Here is a 22,718-nt window from a genome sequence, read left to right on the forward strand (position 1 = left end):
TTCCCAAGTAGTGATTGCAGACAACCACATTTAAATTAATTGGATGCACTTCTTAATCACCTACCAGGAATCCATTTGGTATTGCCCTTAAAGTTAGATTTACACCTACTGAACAATAAACAGTGCAGCACATGTATGTTTGTATGTGTTTTATTTTTTGAACATGTCATCGTAACAGAATCCAAAGTTAAGCTTAACCAAGCTTAGTAATTAACACTGTAACATGCTCCAGTATAGAAAAACACTCTCAGAGAATAAATAAACCTGCCCAAAGTTGACTATTGCACTGTTTGTAAACCTTTTATGGTTTATGTTATACCAGGATCATTATCAAATAATTTATTATAAAACATTATAGGATAGATCTCCGCTCTAAAATACATTTTCTTTTAATTATTCATTGAGGTCAAGTCTTTGGATTAAAAAATATTGCTCTGCTATGCATCTTAAGAATGGCATGTATAAGCCCACAGCATTCGGAATACTGCATTTGCAAATAGGGAGAGTAAGTACAAATGTTGTTATACAGCGATCAGTTCTCCTCTGCATTGATTACAGCAGTTGAATGTTATATTTTCGTATCTGGTGTACGGGTGAAACCTGCCAATATTTTTCTTTGCTAATAGAAAGGGTGAAGAATCTGATAATGAGATGTCTGATGAATTATCAGTGCAGGAAACTGGGTCCAAAGCTTTCAACACCTAAGGAGGAAAAAAAGAAAAAAAAAGCATTAATAGGCTTTTGGATGATTTGTGGTGAGGTGAGGAGCGGCATTTTAGCTTGTTTCATTTTAAAAAAAACTAGATTTTTTGGGGAGGTGGCTCTCTCCTTAAGTGCTCGCTCTCCCAACCGATGTTTTAGTAGACTTCAGGTATGGTGATCAAAATTACAGACAGATCCCTTATCTGGAAAACCCCAGGTCCCGAGCATTCTGGATAATAGGTCCTGTAACTGTATCCATCCAACATTGTTCCACAAAGAGACTATTGATTAGCTCTTGTACACTACAATTTCCTTCCACACTCTAGTTTAATCATTGAAACTGACACTTAAGTGAAGGAAGAGCTTCTAGCAGTAATCTCAGACTGCAAGGTGTTTGTTGAGGTAGTGGATAACACACTGCCTAAATACACTCATTACAGTGTAAGTGCTTTTTGAAATGTAACCGAGGGCAGTGCTGGAATGCAGCATGATTATTTTGCCAGGGGGATGTACAGGGAAACAGGAGTGCTGGAGAAATGCTGGTCTGACCCTTCAACAGAATGAAGGAAACCCGGGGGACAGAATCCTCTATAGGAAATGATGCCCTGGTTAGCCAATCTAGCATACAAGAAAGAAAAAGTAATCAACAAATGTTCTTACAACAGAACGTTACACTTATTTACTGTTTTAAATAAAGGTTTATATGCTCTTTAAATAGAAAAAAAAAATATCCAACACTGAATTTACCGTTTCAGCCATATTTTCTGCAGGAGTGCTGCAATACTCTATCGGCTTTGCGGCTGGTTTTTGGTGGTCGGATCCAGTATTTCCAATAAGGTGGGACTGTATAGATTTTGCCAGTTTGAGGTTTGCTGCAATAAGTTCTGTAGTTGTGTGAGGTTGAGGAATCGGTGCGTATGTTTTTTGTCTTCCCCACTGCAGAGAGACCAACAGCGCTTCCAAGGTTCTGAAAGAAATAAAAGTTTGTAGCTCCCTTTGTGGTTCGACAAAATGCATTACTTGCAAATACATTTCTGTAACGAAGACCTTTACTTCCACCACTACTACAAAAAACGATATCATCAAACATTATCGGGGGAATGTAATAAAAATCGCTAACGGAAAAACTATTCGCAATGCGAAAAGTTATGCCTTTGCGCGAACAAATTTTGCTTTGTGCGAATTTAATATAGCTTTTGCGAGCCCGGAAACTGTTTAGCGACCACTTCCGACAGTGAAAGACCATTTGCGAATTTTATAGTTTGCGCCAATGCGCAGTCAATGTAATAAAACTTCTTACTGAAAAAGTCGTTATGTTTGCTCCAAAAGATTACGACACCTTCAAGCACTTCTTATGAGTGCGCAATTAAAATTCGCAATGCGCAATTAAAATTCGCAATGCAATAACAGTTTAAGGAACAATATTACATTGCAAGATGTGGATTTTTAGTCTTATTGGTGCGAATTGTTTTGCTCTTTGCGACTTTTATTACATTCCCCTGTATATTAATTGTAATACTAAAAATGTGATCTATCTTCTTACCTGCGAAAAATGTAAAAAACAATACGTGGGTCAAACGAGTCGACAATTAAAAGAGAGAATTAGAGGACACATTCTTAATATTAACAACAAGGAATCTCGAACACCAGTTGCCAGACATTTTGAGGAGTGTAACAATAGGACTTCCTCGTACTTGAGTGTTACAGGTATAGATAGAGTAGTTCCTAATATAAGGGGTGGAAACATCTATTCTGAGTTATTGAAAATAGAGACCAAATTGATTTTTTATTTAGGTACGAGGCAGCCTCTAGGTCTAAACTTCAATTTTGACGTCTCCTGCTATGTATAATAGTCAGTCCTTTTTTCCTTTTCTCTTTTTCCCTATTTTTGACATAGTTACTTTGTACTTTATACTCTGTATTTCCTAATTAAGTTAACCGGTGTATTGTTTTGGACTATGATTTGAATGTTCTCTCCTGAGTGATACATCTGGTAGCACTGCCTACTTGGTTCCCATTGGCTATCTTTCTTTTAAATATCCTGTATGTAATGTTCAATGTTCAGCCTATGACTACGTGTCCCTGGTAGACACGAAACGCGTCAGGCCCTGGTTCTTAATTATGCAGAATAAAATGTATGCTTTTTTAACCTTTTACCATCTGACTCCGGTTTCACTACTTCATGGGTCCAGGCCTGTGCCAGACTCTTTTGAAGTTTCCTGGTATTTGCTCCCCTTGCTGAAAGTCTGGGACATGTGCACCCGGGCCCACCATGTATAGCGGTAAGCTCACTCAACAAATCTAAACACTGCACATACTGGTTTGTTTAGTTTGTACTTCTTCAAGAAACCCTGCTCATGAGTGCTATGCCCCCTTGTGAGAGGGAACTCCTTTTGTGAGCAACCATGTTGGGACACATGCATAAAGAGCAAGTTCCTAAGCCTGCTAACTATGCACATACATGAAATACAACAGCGCACTGACTTTTTTATAAACTAATTTCACAACTGCTTGTTCCACATATGGGAACAAAACATTAGCTGAAAAGTTATAGGTTTGTTTTTACTAAGACACCCAAGTACTGTGCATCCCGAAGACTCAGTGCTTTTATACAGGTCATGAAGCTCTGAGGTGACTTCTCATATCCTCTTATAGTACTACAGGGGGTTGCATAGTGTATTATAATACACAAGCTTCAGTGTGTCATGTGAGAAATGACATCACTAATTATAATGGATTACCTCAAAACGCACTGTTTGTAAGGATATGATTTAAGGATGTTCGTGACTGTGGAATTATAATATTATACGCAATTATAGAAAATATATATTTTACCAAATAAATTATATAGAGAATAAGGTACCAACTATTGTAAAAGCTGAAGGCAGGGTGCTTTTATAAAGTTCATGGAAAGCTGAGGAGACTTCTAATATTCTCATTTTACAGCAGGGGGTACTTTATTTATAAAAATACACAAGTTTAAGTGAGTCATGAGACAGAAATGACATCACTAAGCACCAATTATAATGGATGACATCACAAAGCACCGTTTGTAAGGTTATAATTTACAGCATATTCATGGCTCTTGTGTATTATATATAATTAGTACTCTTATCTGAAAAGACTTACTTTTGTGTTTCAGACATTTCATGGCGGAACTGTTCCCTTTCACTCAGCAAATCCTGGAGGGCACTTTGGGCATCTCTGTTTTGTCGCTGCAGATTTGTCCTTATGTTGGTTAGTTCATCCGCCATTACTCTGTAAAGACACAGACCCATCTAGTTTTAACATGCCGAATTTGAATACTATACACATTGACAGAAAATAAAAGGCAGTTTTAGCATCACAAGAAACAAGTGCATTTCTAATACATCAATGCAAAGCCCTTTAGCTGTCCTAATGTATTTTCAGTTTGGTTGTCATTAGTTCTGCCATATTAAATTCTAGTCCCATAAAATTGTGTGACACTGGCAGTATAGGTGGCATTTTAGCCTTCAGCTCACAATAATATTGTCTTAGAAATAGGACACTAATGTCCAGAATCAGGATTTCATATTTGTTTCTTTTTACAGATGTCATAACACACAGGGGCACATTTACTAATGGTCGAATATCGAGGGTTAATTAACCCTCGATATTCGATCGTCTAAGTAAAATCCTTCGAATATCGAAGTCGAAGGATTTACCGCATTTCCTACGATCGAAGGAAAAATCGTTCGATCAAACGATTAAATCCTTCGAATCGAACGATTCGAAGGATTTTAATCCATCGATCGAACGATTTTCCTTAGATCACAAATTTGTTAGGAAGCCTATGGGGACCTTCCCCACAGGCTAACATTGATGTTCGGTAGGTTTTAGGTGGCGAAGTAGTTTGTCGAAGTTTTTTTTAAAGAGACAGTACTTTGACTATCGAATTGTCGAATAGTCGAACGATTTTTAGTTCGAATCGTTCGATTCAAAGTCGAAGGTCGAAGTAGCCAATTCGATGGACAAAGTAGCCATAAAAAAACATTCGAAATTCAAAGTATTTTTTCTTCTATTCCTTAACTCAAGCTAAGTAAATGTGCCCCACAGTGTATTCCCAAATAAGTGAAACATATAAGAAAGCGCCATACAGTTAGCTGTATTTGTAAATGTTCCCCCCTAACAACAAGCTATAGTTGGGCACATTCATGCTAAATCAGGATAATTGCACTGCACTGATTCACAGGGTGGCCATTAAAGGGGTGGTTCACCTTTAAGGAAACTTTTATTATGTTATAGAATGGCCAATTCTAAGCAACTTTTCAATTGGTTTTCAATATTTATTTTTTTATAGTTGTATAGTTATTTGCCTTTTTCTTCTGACTTTTTGCAGCTTTCAAATGGGCGTCGCCGACTCCCTTCTAAAAAAAACAAATGTTCTGTAAGGCTACAAATGTATTGTTACTTTTTATTACTGATCCTTCTATTCAGGCCCTCTCCTATTCCAGTCTCTTATTCAAATCAATTCATGGTTGCTAGGGTAATTTGGACCCTAGTTACCAGATTGCTTAAGATGCAAATTGAAGAGCATTTAAGAGCTGCTGAATTGAAAGCTAAATAACTCAAAAACCACAAATAATAAAAAATGAAAACCAACTGCAAATTGTCTTAGAATGTCACCCTCTACGTTATACTAAAAGTTATCTCAAAGATGAACAACCCCTTTAAAGAAATCTTTAATCTCTGCTCTATATAGCATATTGTTTGATGGATTAATTTGATATGCAATTAGTATTATTTGCCAAGACCTGGAAGGATTCATATTTATTAACACAATGTTGCAGTCAAGTGACATCATTTTGAAATCCCCACTAAGTTATCCTTTCCTTGTCTTTTTATGCACCTTCTGGTCCAAGATAAAATCCTATCTGAATGTGTGTATGTTTTGTAGAAGAATTTAAGCAGAGACAGGCATCCTGAGAAACTCGATTACTGACAGAGTTCAAACTGGATGAAGATAAAGAACAATACAATCTTTAAATGTTTATATTTCAAAGAATATCGACTATTTATACTGCTAAATGATGCCCCGAAATACACTCTGTTTTCAAGCTAATACACACCAAATGGGTTTAATAAAGATCAATGGCAAACAATGTGTATTGATCCTGTAGCCCTCTCGGTACAAACTGCAGAGTCAGGGGCATAACTATGGTCCCCCTGCAAACCACACCTGTGGCCTCCATGCCCTCACGGAGATCAATAGATTCCAACTAGACTCACTCAAGACAGAGGTCAAGAGTCCCTTAAATGCTAGAAGTGGTTTCCTATTCTATTATGGTGCTTGGCACATAACTTAATGCTGCAGAAATACCTTTCCCACCCAAAGAAAAAAAAATGCTGACGTACCGACTTGCAAGGAACTTGCTGCGCCACACGTCACACTGTATAGACATGCGTTCAAGCTGCTCTGAGAGTTGAGCAGTATTCTGGCTCAAAACCTCATTTTCTAAGATAAGCTGGTTCTTCTCGCGAGCCATACGCTCAAAGTGATACTGCAGATCATCTCCTACAGAGGCCACAAGCAATTTTTTCAATTCCCGATTTACCTAAAAATCATAAACGAATAAAAACAGAAAAAGCATATTTAGTAAAATGTCTACATAATATACCAGTTAACAAAAGAATAACAGTACTAATGATTACACTAAGAGAATATCAGTTTAAGTTGTTAAAGGAAAAGGAAAGGTTGAAATTAAGTTTATTTAATGTTTTTTAACTGCATCTTCATAAAGTTTTCGTAGAATTTACTGCTTCTCCTATCAGTGTTTTCCTTCCCTCTATATGCTGCTCCATTCAAAACCTGCCGGCAGCACTAGGGCGACGTCACCAAATTCTTTGCATTCCATCCTAACACTGCCCGAGGCAGCAGACCTACGGCTTTTTCCATTCTAAAACTACGCACAGGTGCATTCCACTTATGAGCGCTGCTTTGCTTCCTTGATTGACGTCGCTCTAAGGAGTCACGGTTGGAAGAATTTTCCTGCATGCGCAACAGGTTACCCTGATGTCAGCCTTATGATAAATAGAACTGAGACATTTAGAAGTGTAGATTTTAACTCTGCAAATGGGTTTAATTAAGTTAATTCTGCCTGTAACACAGAATTAACTTAGCAATTCAGTACAATATGTTGTGAGCTTTTATTCCTGCAAAGAATATGGGGTAAGCTTTCATTCTCCTTAAACTACTAACCCTTTGCCAGCAGTTAAAATATATGAATGGCCAAGAATGCTTGTTTGTTTGTTTCTTGGCCAATCATAGAAGGCAAATCAGTGGCGGCTAGAGCTGTTGTTGAAGCTCATTCTACTTGCACAGGGGTGTCTACAGAATAAACAATCATTCCTGGGACATATTCATTTGACTCTTTCCCTTTAGCCCTTTGAACCGTCCCTAATATTTTGAACTGTGAAGACTCTGCATTGTGATCCTCCACTTGCCAGCAACCCTTCAGGTAACAACAAACACGTACATACAGCTATGCAAACTACACTTCCTTTTATACTATGGAGACAGTTTGGCCCAAGGAATTATACATTCAATGATAAAAAAAAAAGAGAGACCTGTGGCAGCATTATAGTTAAGACGGAGGGGGAAGAGGCATGTTGGAAACCTCATAGCCCCATAACTTGCATGTCATTCAGACAGCATAGGCCACAACAGGGTCTGTGCTTCCCTCGTGCTTTATAGAAAGGCAGACTCACTTGCACCCTATGACACTACATACCTCAAAGCAATTCCTCCAAGCAGAAGTGCATGAGCACTCTTGGGTGTTAGCCTAATGTTACTCAGATATTTTTAGCCTTGAAGCCTCATTTTCAAAAAAATCAAACTTAGCTTAAAGTACTGAACTTTAAAATGTCGCAAGATGTTTCCATAAAATAACAACTGTAAAAGAAAAAGTGTGAAGTATACCTCAGTCTGCACTTTTAGCTGGTTGGCAAGACCTTCTTTGTCTTGCAATAATCTCCTCTCTGAATTCTTTAACTTTTCTAGGGTGCTTTTAAGTTCAGACAGTTGTTTCCATGGATCAGTGACGCTCTCTGCTAGTTCTGTTGAGCTGTGTCCATTTGATTCTAGGTGTTTAGAATTCTTGGTCGTTGCTGTATGTGTAATAGCTGCTTTTGGTATTAGAATCCGAATAGCTTCGATTTCAACAGCTTTGTCGCTTTGCATTTTTCCCAGCTGAAGCACCCCTGGGCTTAGTGATGGTGAAACCGTGCTTTTCTTTCTTGGGCTCTGAGTTGCCTTAGTGTGAGGTGAATTAACCTCAGATTTCAAAGGTGCTTCTGTTTCCATCCCATCACCTGTTCCTCGTAAAGGAGTAGAGGTCGCCAAAGCTGAAATGAAAAATAATAGGGGCCTGTTATTGAAGAGCCGTTCATTTATAGTAGAGAGAGAGTAGAGCATTTTCTAAATGCTTATATTTGGAGGAAAATGCAGGACAACACTGGTTCAAGATAGCCAAGAAAAGACCTGAAACATGTTAACTCTTTTCTTTCTAGACAGAGTCATAGATTTTTGTAGACAATAAAATCTCAAATAAGACTTATAGCTGTGCAGACTCCCAGAGGATGTAACACATTCTGTTATATTGTATGACAATGGTTCTAAAGTGATAGTTAATAGAAATACTTGATGATATGAAAGAATAACATGATTTTATTGTATGCAACCAGTCTTTGTGGCCCTTTAACACAAATAATCCCTGCAAATTGATATGCTATTAACAATATGTGTTATTTTATCTGTATTACAATTACAAATGAACAAGTGTTTCATATAATATATCCATCTAAATGTATAGAGGAAGCAATAGTCTGCATAAAAGTATAGATATACTTACTTTTCAAGGTCTCCATGGTGGCTGCCATTACTGAGCTGTGGTATTTTGATAGTAGCTGTGGCGGTAGATGGACATAAAGAAATAGATTTAGGAAATCATATGCAGAGCCTGAGAACTACTTACAATATATTGGTGTCACCTATGCACAAAAATGTAAAAAGCATATGCTGGCAACCATCCTACATACATTTAATGAGAAAATAAATCCCCAAGGGTATTTTGTTGCTGGCACCATACAGGAATCACATTAAGTGGACATCTATCTACCCTAAATATAGGGGAATGCCATTCAAAAACAGTTTTTGCAAAATGGAAAAAAAATGTTTAAATTAAACAATATATAATTAATATACATTAAATCAAACCACGCAATGGTTCTTTAGTGATTTATAAATGTAATTGTCTGCTTGTGTACTCAGCACTGCTTATTCCATCTCCTGAAACAATGTGGCAGAAGCCGGGATACGGTCATGGGAAAACATGTTTCATGTCAGTCTTGAGTGATATCACCCCCCCTCCCGCAGCAGCCTAACAACAGAACAATGGGAAGGTAACCAGATAGCAGCTCCCTAACACAAGATAACAGCTGCCTGGTAGATCTAAGAACAGCACTCAACAGTAAAATCCAGGTCCCACTGTGACACCTTCAGTTACATTGAGTAGGAGAAACAACAGCCTGCCAGAAAGCAGTTCCACAAGTGCTGGCTCTTTCTGAAAGCACATGACCAGGCAAAATTATCTGAGATGGCTGCCTACACACCAATATTACAACTGAAAAAAAATACACTTGTTGGGTCAGGAATTAAATGTTATGGTAGAGTAAATTATCTGTAGTGTAAACAGTGTAATTTAGAAATAAAAACCAAACCACAAAAATCATGACAGAATCCCTTTAAGGAGACATAGGATAAACGAAAAAAACATAATTTTGTAGGCAATTATGAATATACGGTGTTGCTTTTACATGGTGCTACAAACTAATATTATCTTTAAAAATAGCCCCTTTATTGGAGCTCCCTATAGATGTTCTCTGGTCCCTGCCCCTGTTTCAAATAAGGGGTGGGAGTGTCCTAACGGTCCCTGCCAGAAGAACAGTAGGAAGGGGACAGCCAATCACAGCCCTGCAGTCACACAAGCACAGACCGGCTTCAGTTCCCTATCAGGTCTTGCTAGCTGCTGATTGGTTCCTGTCCTACAGTGCAGTGAGCTGAGAGCCACGGCCCCCTGCACAGCCTGGGAATTCAGGCAGCAATAAATGGAAGAGAAGGGAGGGATTATTAGGGGTTTTGCAGAAATATTTAATAAATCAGCCTGAAACACTACTTTTTAAGCACAATTCTTCTATAACTAAATGAGTGTAACGCACTGGTACATTCTTGTTTTTACACAAAATGTCTCCTTTAAAGAAGAAGGAAAGCTTAAAGCACTGGGGGTGCCAAATGTTAGGCTTCTCTCACTCACGGCAGTAAAGCACAGAGCTATAAAGTGCCAAATCCCACTAAGCCACTTGTTTTCATGGAAATTGCCTTTGTTCAGATTCCCGTATTATAACAGTACACTGCAACGACAACATGGTATACTTCTAGTTTAAAATCTAAAGCCACAAAACTGTGGGCTGAGAATCGTGTAGCGTTCAAAAATAATTGCTCTCCGTGATACTCACCTCCTCTGCACCCACCATAGGCAACTATTTAAAACCGGAAGTAAAACAAGAGGAAACGCTTGAGACTGTCGAAAGGGAACTGGAAGACGCGAACTCCGTGCGTCACTTCCGTACACTATTGCGTAGAGAAGCGAAAGCTTCCGCTTCTATCCTGTTGCCTGGGAGACAACAGAGAGGGACGCTTAGGAGAGAAGCAGGGTTATTGACAACACCGTAGGGGCTCAGGCAGTTGTTATATAATGGTGAGTAGCCCTTATGGGATTCTTTTCTAGCTATTTTTCAGTAATGCATGATCTCTGCAAATGCCTGCTGGCTGGGAAATGTTGTTGCTAAAATCCACGTGTAAAGCTGCTCCTGAACTTGTGCTTCTAATTAAGACGAAGAGGAGAGACTTTTAAAGGAAAAGGAAAGGGTTAATATCTGGGAACCCCCAGTTACTATAATCACTTACCTCAGATTTCAGGCTGGTGCTCCTCTTTGCTGAAAAACTCTCCTGCCAAGGGTATTATACTAGTAAGGACCACGACGCCATCTTTTTTCCTGTTCCCATGATAATTACTGTAGAGAGTATAGCCCATTGGCTGTGCACGTCTTATAACGTATTTATGCTACTGTACACAGACCAGATCAGCACAGGATCCCTGGAACAGAAGATGGTGGTGTGCCTCTCACTAGAAAAGTAACCCTGGCCTGGCTCTGTTTTCAAAAAGCACTGGAGATGCTATAAAAGAAGAAGACCCCATGGTAGTGGGGCAGACTGGGGGCTGGTACTATGCGGCAATTTCCTCTATAGTTATAGGAATCCCTTTCCCAAGGTGCTCTCCTACCTGAAATGGTGGTAGTGGGCTGCAGTGTGCACCAACCTCCTAAGAATTTTTTTTTTGGCATTGTGCATGGTAGGTCCACATTATTATAATCAGCAATTGCCCTGCTGGGTAATGTAGTGTTGGCTGATTCTGTTAATATAGTCTTTCGTTTGTAGGAAGAAAACCAGCGCTATAAGCTCAGGTATAGACAGAGTTAAACCTCTTTGTGCAATTACTAGGGGGCGTGTTATTTTTCTTCCACCAGAGGGTTTAGTTGCCCTTTAACTTTGTGGTTTTTTTTTGTTGTTTTTTTTATAGAAATATATGTGACCACCTCCTATGTGTAAGTAATGGATACTCACAAATGTTTAATTGCATCACTAGCATAAAAGTGCAGTTGCTCCTCCAATGTAATGCATCACTCGGTTTCTAAAAAATGATGTGCTAAAATCGTGTAAAAACTTCTTTGATAAATACTTAATAAAATACAAATTGCACTCACATATGTGTGCTTAAACTCTACAAAAACTTCCAATGGGAACCAGAAATGATATTGGCAACCTTGGATGTTAAATCTTTATATACATCTATAAGACATAACCAAGGAATAGAGATGTCGCGAACTGTTCGCCGGCGAACTTGTTCGCGCGAACATCGGGTGTTCGCGCTCGCCGGAAGTTCGCGAACGTCGCGCGACGTTCGCCATTTTGGGTTCGCCATTGTTGGCGCTTTTTTTGCCCTCTCACCCCAGACCAGCAGGTACATGGCAGCCAATCAGGAAGCTCTCCCCTGGACCACTCCCCTTCCCTATAAAAACCGAAGCCCTGCAGCGTTTTTTCACTCTGCCTGTGTGTGCTGAAGAGATAGTGTAGGGAGAGAGCTGCTGCCTGTTAGTGATTTCAGGGACAGTTGAAAGTTTGCTGGCTAGTAATCGTTTTGATACTGCTCTGTTATTGGAGGGACAGAAGTCTGCAGGGGTTTGAGGGACATTTTAGCTTAGGTAGCTTTGCTGGCTAGTAATCTACCTTCTACTGCAGTGCTCTGTATGTAGCTGCAGTGGGCAGCTGTCCTGCTTCTGATCTCATCTGCTGACTGCTGCAATAACAGTAGTCCTTGTAAGGACTGCTTTTATTTATTTTTTTGTTGTTTTACTACTACTACTACTACTACTACTATAAGAGCCCAGTGCTATTAGTCTAGCAGTGTTGGGGAGTGGGACTGGTGTGCTAATCTGCTGCTCCTAGTAGTTCAGCAGCACCAACTTTAATTTTTTTTTTTTAATATTCATTTTTTTTTATTTTACTTTTTTTTATTTTACTACCGCTGTAGTAGTGTATAAGTTGACCTTTTAGGCATTATTTGCCCTGTAGGCATTATTTGCACACTGTTTTCTTCAACCCGCCATCGAGCTGTGTGACCTTGTTCCCATTCTGTCTAAATATCCATAATATTACCGTCTCCAGAAAAAACACCGGAGTCACTTTTTTCAAGCAGCATTCATATATTTTACGTAATCCGTATCCACCGCTGTAGTAGTGTATACGTTGACCTTGTAGGCATTGTTTGCCCAGTTTTTTTGGCCACAGCCACTGAAGCACAGAGGCCAGAAAAAATATGCCATATAAATGCTGAAAATAGTCATTTTTTGCCATACGTTGACTCAACGTATATGGCAAAAAATGACTATTTTCAGCATTTATGTGGCATATTTTTTCTGGCAACTGTGCTTCAGTGGCTGCAACCAAAAAAACTGGGCAAACAATGTCTACAAGGTCAACGTATGGCGAAAAATTACTATTTTCAGCATTTATATGGCATATTTTTTCTGGCAACTGTGCTTCAGTGGCTGCGTCCAAAAAAACTGGGCAAACAATGTCTACAAGGTCAACGTATGGCGAAAAATGACTATTTTCAGCATTTATATGGCATATTTTTTCTGGCAACTGTGCTTCAGTGGCTGCGTCCAAAAAAACTGGGCAAACAATGCCTACAAGGTCAACGTATGGCAGTTGTTTAAAGAGAACAGTAGATTACTAGCCAGCAAAGCTACCTAAGCTAAAATGTCCCTCAAATCCCTGCAGACTTCTGTCCCTCCAATACAGAGCAGTATCAAGCAGATTACTAGCCAGCAAACTTACTATCATCTGTCCCTGAAATCACTAACAGCTCTCCCCCTACACTATCTCTTCCAAGCACACACAGGCAGATTTTTCAGATACATTTTTGCCCTTGATCCCCCTCTGGCATGCCACTGTCCAGGTCGTTGCACCCTTTAAACAACTTTAAAATCATTTTTCTGGCCAGAAATGTCTTTTCTAGATGTTAAAGTTCGCCTTCCCATTGAAGTCTATGGGGTTCGCGAACCGTTCGCGAACCGCTCGCATTTTTGCGCAAGTTCGCGAATATGTTCGCGAACTTTTTTTCCGACGTTCGCTACATCCCTACCAAGGAATGAAAGCTACAGCACATTTTTTAGAAGGTGATAAATCAATACCTGATATTCAGAAAGAATTTATCCTTAAGGGAAGTGAATTTATATTAGGACACAATTTCTTTTGGTTCCAGGATAAATATTACCTTCAAACTTGCGGGACAGCCATGGTAACGAGGTTCGCCCCCAGGTATGCCAATATACACCTGGGGTATTGGGAAGAGCAACATATTACCCCTCATATAGGGCAGGGTGCGAACCAGTTCCTATGGCGCCGCTATATAGACGATATTATCCTAATTTGGAAAGGTTCTGAGGAAACCTAAGTAGAATTCATATGTCTATCCCTGAGCTTATAGCGCTGGTTTTCTTCCTACAAACGAAAGACTATATTGCGATTCATCTGAAGGAGAACAGATTTTAATACCGCCGGCAAAGGTATTAAAGAGTCTCTGGACTTTATTTTGCGCAACTGATTCTGTTAATGCCTGTAAAATGGGCTTGGATGATATTTTGGACAAACATAATATAATAGGCTATTTTGATACTAAAATCTACAATAAGTATAGATATTGGTATATAACGCACAAAAGCCATGATTATCTTGTAAATTATATCTTTATAAACGGTGAGTACTGATGTCATTTGTCACAAGACTTACTGAAACTTGTGTATTATAATAAATAAATTACCAACTATTGCAAAATATGAAGATATGATAAGTTACCTTCGGCCTAGTGCTTTTATATGGTCATGAAACTCCTCGGTAACTTATCATATCCTTATAATTTACAAGCGGGGCTACATTATTTACTAAAACTTTAACTGTATAACCACTTTGGGGGATCATTGGTTCATGTCTATTCTAGTTTAAAGTCATTATAAACCATAGTACAGGTAGTATAGTTGCAACATGGCACAAAATGCACTGTACAAAGCAGCTCTAAAATATTGCTTATTTTTATTAGCCATAACCTGTTTGCTATCTGTCTAGATAATAGAAAATCTATAAAGTCGTTAGGCTCACTGCCCTCAGCAACAAAACAACAGACTGACTACAAAGCTTCATTTTTATGTTATTGCTTTTTTTTTTGTTCAGGCTCTTTCCTGTTATCATAATTTCTCTTATCATAAATAATCTTTATTACTATAATCCTTTATTTTTGGTGTGGTCAGTATTTTATAGATTTCTATTGCATCTGTGCTATTGATCCATTACTGGATCTGGCTAATGTTTAAACATGTTCCCCTCCAGTTATATTTTACCAAAATTACAACTAGGTGGCACTATTGCACTTGACATAACCTCCTAATTAAGTTATTTGCAAACAACCTATTAAATATGTGATCAGAGTTTTTTTCACATTTATAGTAGGGGGGTGTATTTATCAAAGTAATTTGTGTCTGTTTTCTGTTTTTTCCCAGCTCTAATTATGGTTTCCTTGTCTTATGGCAAAAATAAAAACAAAATTCTCAAATTGATGCATATTGTTAAAAGGGGGGCTTCATAAAAACAAAAGGGTAATTTACAACTACAAGACTTTATTCTTGAGGGCTCGGGAGTCACATATAGGTGTTCCTCTTTCCACCCCATCCCGTCCCTTAACTTGCAAGTCATGCAGACATGCAAGCAAGGTTGCTACAGAAGACACTGGCCACAACAGGGCCCTGTCAAGGTCATGCCTGGCCTACACCCTCTGATGTTGACTCTGTGCACCTCAAGCTGTGGGCAAAAGTGCTGCCTAAATAAGTCCTCTTGCACATCTGCCCAGGGGAGGAGTAAATCTAAAAAAATTCACAATTCTTCAAACATTTTATAAACAGCCCTAGTACTTGCTATAGTAGCAATACTGTGTATTAAAATTTGTATATGTGCTTTATATAATGTATAATTATATACAACAGTTACCTTGTAGTGCTTGAGTCCTGCATTTGATTCCAGCCATGACACATTGCAAGTTTCTCTCTGTGAATCTGGTTTCCTCCCACACTCCAAAACCAATAAGGCAGGTTAGTTAGGTTCTAAAATTTGACCATAGTGAAATATGTAAACTGTAAAAATAAAATAATAATAATAATGATGCTGCTTAAAGGAAAAGTAAAGGTAAAGTCACTGGGGGGGAGGTTGGTAGCTAATTGGTTAGGCTTCTTATGGGGATGAGTAATCTGTTCAAGGTTAGGCTTGGCACATGTGCAGACTGGAACCTTTCCAAAGATTACATACATGAACTCATAATGTAGAAAAGTGCTGTCCAACAGGCAGCCTACGGACTGCATCCAGCCTGCGACCAGGGGTGCTCCACCAATGAGGCGAGTTGATCCACTCGCCTCAGGCGGCAGTGCCCCCCTGGTTGCCAGGGGCGGCAAAAATGCCGCTCCTGGTAACTAAGAGGTGAATTTCCGGTTTTCAACCCGGAAATTCGGCTCTTCTAGTGCAGAGAGCACTATTGCGCTCTCTGCACTAAGCCACGTGGATCGCCCCTACCCTCTCTGGCACTGTAAAGGTGAGTGCCATGGGGGCGATAAAAGTAGGCTGCCTCAGGCGGCATAATGGCAAGAATCGCCTCTGCCTGTGACCCCCCCCCCCCTTGTGTGTGCCCTACATGAAAGTCTGCCTGCTGTCACTGCTTACCTTGTGTAAGCTTTAAAAAGTATCCATTCTGACTGGCCTCTGAATAGTTTACACCTAAAAGACAGCAAGCTCCTGCATTGTTCACATCTTCAACCTCCCCTGCATTATTCACACATGTGACAGCTCTATTGTTCACACTCCCAAAGCTGTGTACTATTCACAGCTCAGAAACAGACTGAGAGTGCCCACATTGTTCTCCTGATCACACTTCAGACAAACTGCTGAAGGGGCTCCAGCATTGTGTCACTGTATGTAGCACAGTATGAAATGTTCATCTTAGTGGTTCTGATAAGTTTCCCTCCTGCTGTATTCTGCCTTCCCTATGCTCTATGTGTGCGCCATACTCTGCCTGCCCTATGCTCCCCCTATGTTCCATACTCTGCCTTCCATATGATCCCTGTGTGCCATACTCTGCATGCCCTATGCTCCTTGTGTGTGCCATACTCTACCTACCCTATACTCCTGCCTTGTGTGAGCCATACTCTGCCTGCCCTATGCTCCCTGTGTGTGCCATACTCTGCCTTCCATATGATCCCTGTGTGCCATACTCTGCCTTCCATATGATCCCTGTGTGCCATACTCTGCCTTCCATATGATCCCTGTTTGCCATACTCTGCCTGCCCTTTGCTCCCTGTGTGAGCCATACTGTACCTGACCCTATGCTCTCTGTGTTCCATACTCTGTCTGCCTTATGCTCCTTGTGTGTGCCATACTCTGCCTACCCTATACTCCTGCCTTGTGTGAGCAATACTCTGCCTGCCCTATGCTTTTTGTGTGAACCATACTCTGCCTGCCCTATGCTGCCTGTGTGTGACATACTCTGCCTGCCCTATGCTCCTTGTGTCTGCCATAGTCTGCCTGTCCCATGCTCTGAAGCAAATTGCTATGTCCCAGTGACTTTATCTCTCCATGTCCTTTAAATGTGAGAGTTTACTAAGGATTTGGCTACATTATTTTCATTAACGTAAGGTGCCTGCACTTCATTACTAAAGTGATTATACATGGGCCAATATAAATTGCTGGCTTAGCCCCTTCATACCGAATCAGCAGCTTATTGGTCTGTTTATGGATCTAGTTAGATGTCCTGCTTGACCAATACCTGGCCAGAAACCAGCCAGATATACATTGGGAAGCTTAAAAGTGAGATCCACATCTACTATAGATGCAGTTATCTATCCACATACCTTAGTAGGTTTGCATTATGATTTAGTTCAGATTTCCCTCTTTGGCTCTCCTAGGCTGCATGCTCCTGCCCAAACGCCTTCTCACAAGCACCAAAAGCCCACGCGAGCACCAGAGCACTAGGGAGCTGCATGTTCCCTGTGCTCCTTATAATGCTGCTGGCAGGCATGCTGTCCTAGGTCCCAGGCCTTTGTGGCCTAGCCACAAACCCGAGTCTGCTGATTAGGACCAGTACATAGGTGGTCTTTTTGAGCAAAGGTCTTCACTTGTATAACCAGCTTTACTTGCTACCAAGTAACCTTTGGTTACATAAGGGAGTTCACATTTTATTCCTCCCTTAGGGCAAAGAACATCTAGAGGCTTGTGAGATAATGGGTCACAGAACTGAGACAAACTGAGATTCCACAAGATATAGTAAATAATTAATAAGGTTCTTCTCCTTCAACTTTGTGCTTGTTCATTCTTCACTTCTTTGCTAGGTTCATATTGAAACCTTCATATTATTGTCCTCCTCTTTTTCATTGTCTCTTCTTATTTCATATGGTATATTTGTAGGGATGCACCGAATCTCAGATTTAGCCACATTCAAGAGCCTGGCTGAACTGTGAATTTCCGACGCTGGTGTGGATACTGATTCAATTTGGTATTTGGCAGAATCCATTCCCAAGGATTTCGGGGGTTCAGCCTAACCCCAGACTACAGGGTTTGCAGCATTCCTAATTTTTGTAAACAAGGACATTGACCAGCAATTTAGACCATTATTTTGCTTAAGAAGAATGCACGTTTTTATATCATGCTGTACATATTAGGGGAAATGTAATTTTTTTTAATATAGATTTAACAGACAATAAAATATTTATTTAGGTTTGATAACCCCGTTAAAAAACATACACGCTATGGACAATAAATCTGTGGTATAGCTTACCAAAGCCTGTCGTAGCTGCAGTGTTATTGGAGCATACTTGAGAATCTTGGTGTATGATTACCAATCAGTAACTACTTTTAGTGTTTAGTACAGTGTGAGCAAGAGAAAGCAAATCTTCCATTATTTGCCATAAACTACATGGGGCAATTTTTGCTACTTTTAACTGCAAAATCACATGTTGTGTGGCACTTATTACATTTTGTAGTATGGCTCAGTGTCTAACTGAAATCACAGTTTCACTGAGATGGCATGTGTATTTAAATGGGGCAAAGTGAGCTGTTGTATTGCTGTTGTATTGCTTAGGATATGACAGGCACATAAAATTGCTCCAGAGGTTGCTTTGGACACAAAGAAAATGAAACAACTAAGTACACAGGTAACTTGAAGGTATAGTTGCCTCAAGAATTTTCGCTTTACCACAAAATATAGTCTTTAGGAGTGATCCCTCTTGTAATGTTGGAGGCAGGTGTTTTAGACATATATTTCTCAGGTACAGACAATAGAATGGGCATCAGGGGTTTTAAAAAATAAACAATAATGTCTATTGGGATTGTACACAAGTCTCTTGAGAAATAGGTACAGATAATACAACAGTTGTTCCATATATATTCACACCTACAACTCGAACTTTCAGAAGTCCTTTACCTTTCAGGGGACAGCAATCAATCACCATCGAAATGCCCAACCACAGCTTTCAAGCCCTCCAAGTGGGACCTAGGCAGGACAGCATCTACTCCTAAGACTGTACACATGAATACCACACTATTCTGGCATGGTAAACCCAAGAATCCAATCCTTCTGCTTTCCTCATACGAGCATCAGGCTGCTCTTTAAAGCAATTCTGTCATGATTTTTATGGTTTACCTTTTATTTCTAAATGTATTACTGCAATGAAAATTGCAAATAATTCACTCTACTATTTAAAATATTATTCTTGAACCAACAATTTTTTTTAGCTGTAATATTGACATGGAGGCAGCCACAGGCCCGAACTGGCAATCTGTCAGTTCGGGCAAATGCCAGAGGGGCCGTTATATATGTAGTTAAAGTGGGCCCCTCCCTGCATAATTAAGAGTGCTGTAGCTGTGAGAAATGATCCCTTCACCGAGCCCTGGAGCACCTGCAGCGCCACAACACTGATTATAGTTCTACGGTGCAGTCACTGCGCGCATTGTATTTGCTTCCGCCATGCTGTGATAGCGATGCGTGACATAATTCCGGCTAGTTTTGCCAGTACTTCCGCATGGCCAGTGAGCAGCTCACGGTTTCCCAGGTGAGAGGGGCAGTGTCTGCACTTTATGAAGGTTTCTCACTCAACCGGCCATGTCTCGTTCTCACGTATGAGATTTCTCCTCAGTCAGGAGTGCGTTCTACACTTTAACAAGTGTAATGTACTGCTCATCCTGGACGCACTGCCGTCTGAGGCCTCTCATTGCTGTTGCCCGGGTAACCAGTGAGGTGCTGCTGCTTGAGTAATTAGCGGTAAGTGCTGTTGTGTAACTGTCAGCTGATGACGTGTCTCCTCTGTGGTTGGATTGTGCCCATCAGTTAGTGCAGGACTTCCTATGGGAGGGATAAGGGGTTTCCACCCCCTGATCTGAGGTACAATTTTATGCACTGCCTACAGCTGCCCCTCAGCAACAGGTAGCGTATATATGTGCCAATCTCTGCCCATAGCACTGCCAGTCTCTCTACCCTCCTTAGTCTCTCTCTACCCACCCTAGTCTCTCTATCCTCCCTAGTCTCTCCAAGACCATTGTTGAAGGGCTTTGCAATTACAAATATATAAAGTCAATTATTTTAATTTATCATACAGCAAGAAAATAATATATTTATTGAATGATGCATTCTTTACTGCCCTGATAAAAATCAATTCTCATGCACACTACAATCACTATACTCTGTCTACTGGCACTTTACCCTCTGCATACCATCCACACTGTTTATTAACTCACTCAGAGGGGAGAGCTTTCATGCTGAGATACTACTGCAGCTTACACTAGTTCTAATCACTGCAATATACAGCATTACTGATCCCTATAGAGGACACTTACTTTTACTGAGGAGATGTCAGCGGGAGGTTCTGTGACCATATAAAGGCTATCACTCATGTATTATAAGGGAAAATGTACCCCCTACTGTAAATGATAAGGATATTAGAAGTCACTGAGGGGTTGTTCTGTGACCATATAAAGGTACAAGGCTGCAGGCTGAGTTATACAGGAAACTTTGACTATCACTCATGTATTATAAGGGATAATGTACCCTCCTACTGTAAATGATAAGGATATTAGAAGTCACTGAGGGGTTGTTCTGTGACCATTTAAAGGCACAAGGCTGCAGGCTGAGTTATACAGGGAACTCTGAGTACTACTCATGTATTATAAGAGATAATGTACCCCCTACTGTAAATGATAAGGATATTAGAAGTCACTAAGGGGTTCTGTGACCATATAAAGGCTCAGGCTGCAGAACCTTAAACATATTTTACATTAATTACACAAGTGAGAAAGGCAGCTGTTTATTCCCCTTCCTTTTTTACAGTTTTACCCCAATATATGAGTGGATGAGTACAAGACCATTGCTTGTTTACATGTGGGCTGTTTTGATATTTTTGCCTGGGCTGCTTTTTACTCCCAGTCCGGCCCTGGGCATCCATCTCTGTACTTTGTGCCTGATCCTAAGCATTGAGAAGGAGCCAACACTTCAAGATGGAACTGCTTTAAAACAGCTATTGTTTCTCTCCTTCCCACTGTAATATACCACGACATGGGTCCTTCTGCCCCCACCTAGTGGTAGATGTGAGAATAGCACCAAAGCAGGAAAAAAGCAGTGTTTTTTTTTTAGCAATGCAAACAAATCATTATGATAACACAATTGTAGGGCGCGCACTTTCAGTGGTCCAGTGATCTAAAGTCATGTGATAAAGTGTTCACAGTCAGTTAGGCAAAATCCTTTAAAAGGGCTCAGATGTAAATTAATTCTGAACTTATTCCATGATTTGGTACATCCGTATTTCATATAAATCGAATTTGTAATTTATTAATATATAATTCTGTATTGGACTTATCATCCAGAACGATTGGGACCTGGGGCTTTCCGATAATGGATATTCATACCTAAGCCTACTATAAAATGATGTAAACATTAAATAAACCTAATAGACTGGTTTTGCTTCTAGGGATTAATTATATTTTAATTAAATCAAGTACAAGGCACTGTTTTATTATTACACAGTACATTTTGGATTATTTGGATAAAATGGAGCCAATAGGAGATGTGGAGGAATTATTTAGAAACAAATGTTACAATAGCTCATGTGTGCACTAGACTTTTGTCCAGCAGTCTAAATATAAGAACTTAATTCTTATGGATAATTTGGTAATAGTTGGCATGTCCAGGACACAGCCACTGTGCTGCATTTTGTAATATTCTGTTGTATCCTGTGCATAGCTACAGCCATATCCTGGTTAAAGCTGCTCCTAGCTGTTTAGTCCATTACATGGTCTGTCAAATAACTTATGTTAGTGACTTACCAGCAGGATTCAAAAGAAATAATACCTGATGCTGTAGGGTTTAGTCTTTGCCCCAACATCCAAAAGACTGAGCTATCCCAGAGGGAGAAAACATTTATTTCCAAAAACAAGATTGTCATGTAGTTGGTGATACATGGTACTTTTTGCAACGTAAATGTCGTCAAGTAAGTTTCCCATTCTACAATGGCTAAAGTTCCCTTTTTTTCAGGATCAGAATGATAATCAATAATCCCTTTCAAAAAGAACATTTTAAGTTTGAAGACACGGCCAGGGTTAACATTGCATGTTTTTTCCTTTTACCTAAAGAAGGATGAAAAAGATGACCTTGCAACTGGCATGCCATTCTTATTTCCTTGCTTCAGTACCCCTGTTGTTAAAGCAATAAATCAGTATAGTTATGCAAGTACAGGTCAGCTCTGCGTTTCATGTTGCACTGCAAGTTATTAGTTCTATTAGTAGTTATCTTCCTTTATGTATTGTTACATAGTAGTTTAGGTTGACAAATTGCAAGTCAATCGAGTTCAGCATTGTACCATAAATTACTTAGAATTGTACTCTGCAGTCTGGGTTGTGAATCAGAAGTTTTTATTGCCTCCAGGCCTCCATATCAGTTAGCTCTGACATCATAATTTTAACATTATCTGTGAATATTGTTAAAGTTATAGGGACACTTTTTAAAAACACATTAGTATGTCATTCATAGGACCTGATTTCCTGACAAATAAAAATCAGGAAAAATCTCAGTGGGCACCTCTGGACGTCTGTGGTGTTGGGTGGCTGGGTTGGCAGCAGATGCAGAACTGTACCTTGGCACCTCATGCTTAGGCACCCCTCCTTCTCCTACAGGTGCCTGCCAGATGGTACTATGGGTGAAAAGAGAATAAGTTGGTTGGTGAGAGAATGAGACATGCTTTTGAGGAAAAACAAAAGGGAAGCAACAGCCAAGGGAAAAAGTACGAAAGTAGGATAA

The 22,718-nt window shown here is 39.8% G+C and overlaps 2 protein-coding genes across 2 annotated transcripts in view; one reads left to right on the forward strand and one right to left on the reverse strand.

Moving 5' to 3' along the window:
* Positions 1-134: 134 nt before the first annotated feature.
* On the reverse strand, positions 135-10,251 carry blzf1.L (basic leucine zipper nuclear factor 1 L homeolog). The gene is given in 7 exon segments (NM_001094879.1): positions 135-701; positions 1,450-1,669; positions 3,832-3,960; positions 6,079-6,278; positions 7,643-8,067; positions 8,574-8,628; positions 10,237-10,251. Coding segments are annotated over 6 exon segments (1,182 nt in total). The 5' UTR covers positions 8,602-8,628; positions 10,237-10,251; the 3' UTR covers positions 135-521.
* Positions 10,252-10,342: 91 nt separating this feature from the next.
* nme7.L (NME/NM23 family member 7 L homeolog) overlaps positions 10,343-22,718 on the forward strand; it is a 63,223-nt gene continuing 50,847 nt past the window's right edge. Inside the window, exon 1 of the mRNA XM_018246677.2 lies at positions 10,343-10,478. Coding sequence (XP_018102166.1) covers positions 10,476-10,478 — 3 coding nt within the window. The 5' untranslated portion in view covers positions 10,343-10,475. The remainder of the gene's footprint in view (positions 10,479-22,718) is intronic.

This window comes from Xenopus laevis, chromosome 2L (genome assembly GCF_017654675.1).
Source record: "Xenopus laevis strain J_2021 chromosome 2L, Xenopus_laevis_v10.1, whole genome shotgun sequence".
NCBI classification, from domain to species: Eukaryota; Metazoa; Chordata; class Amphibia; order Anura; family Pipidae; genus Xenopus; species Xenopus laevis.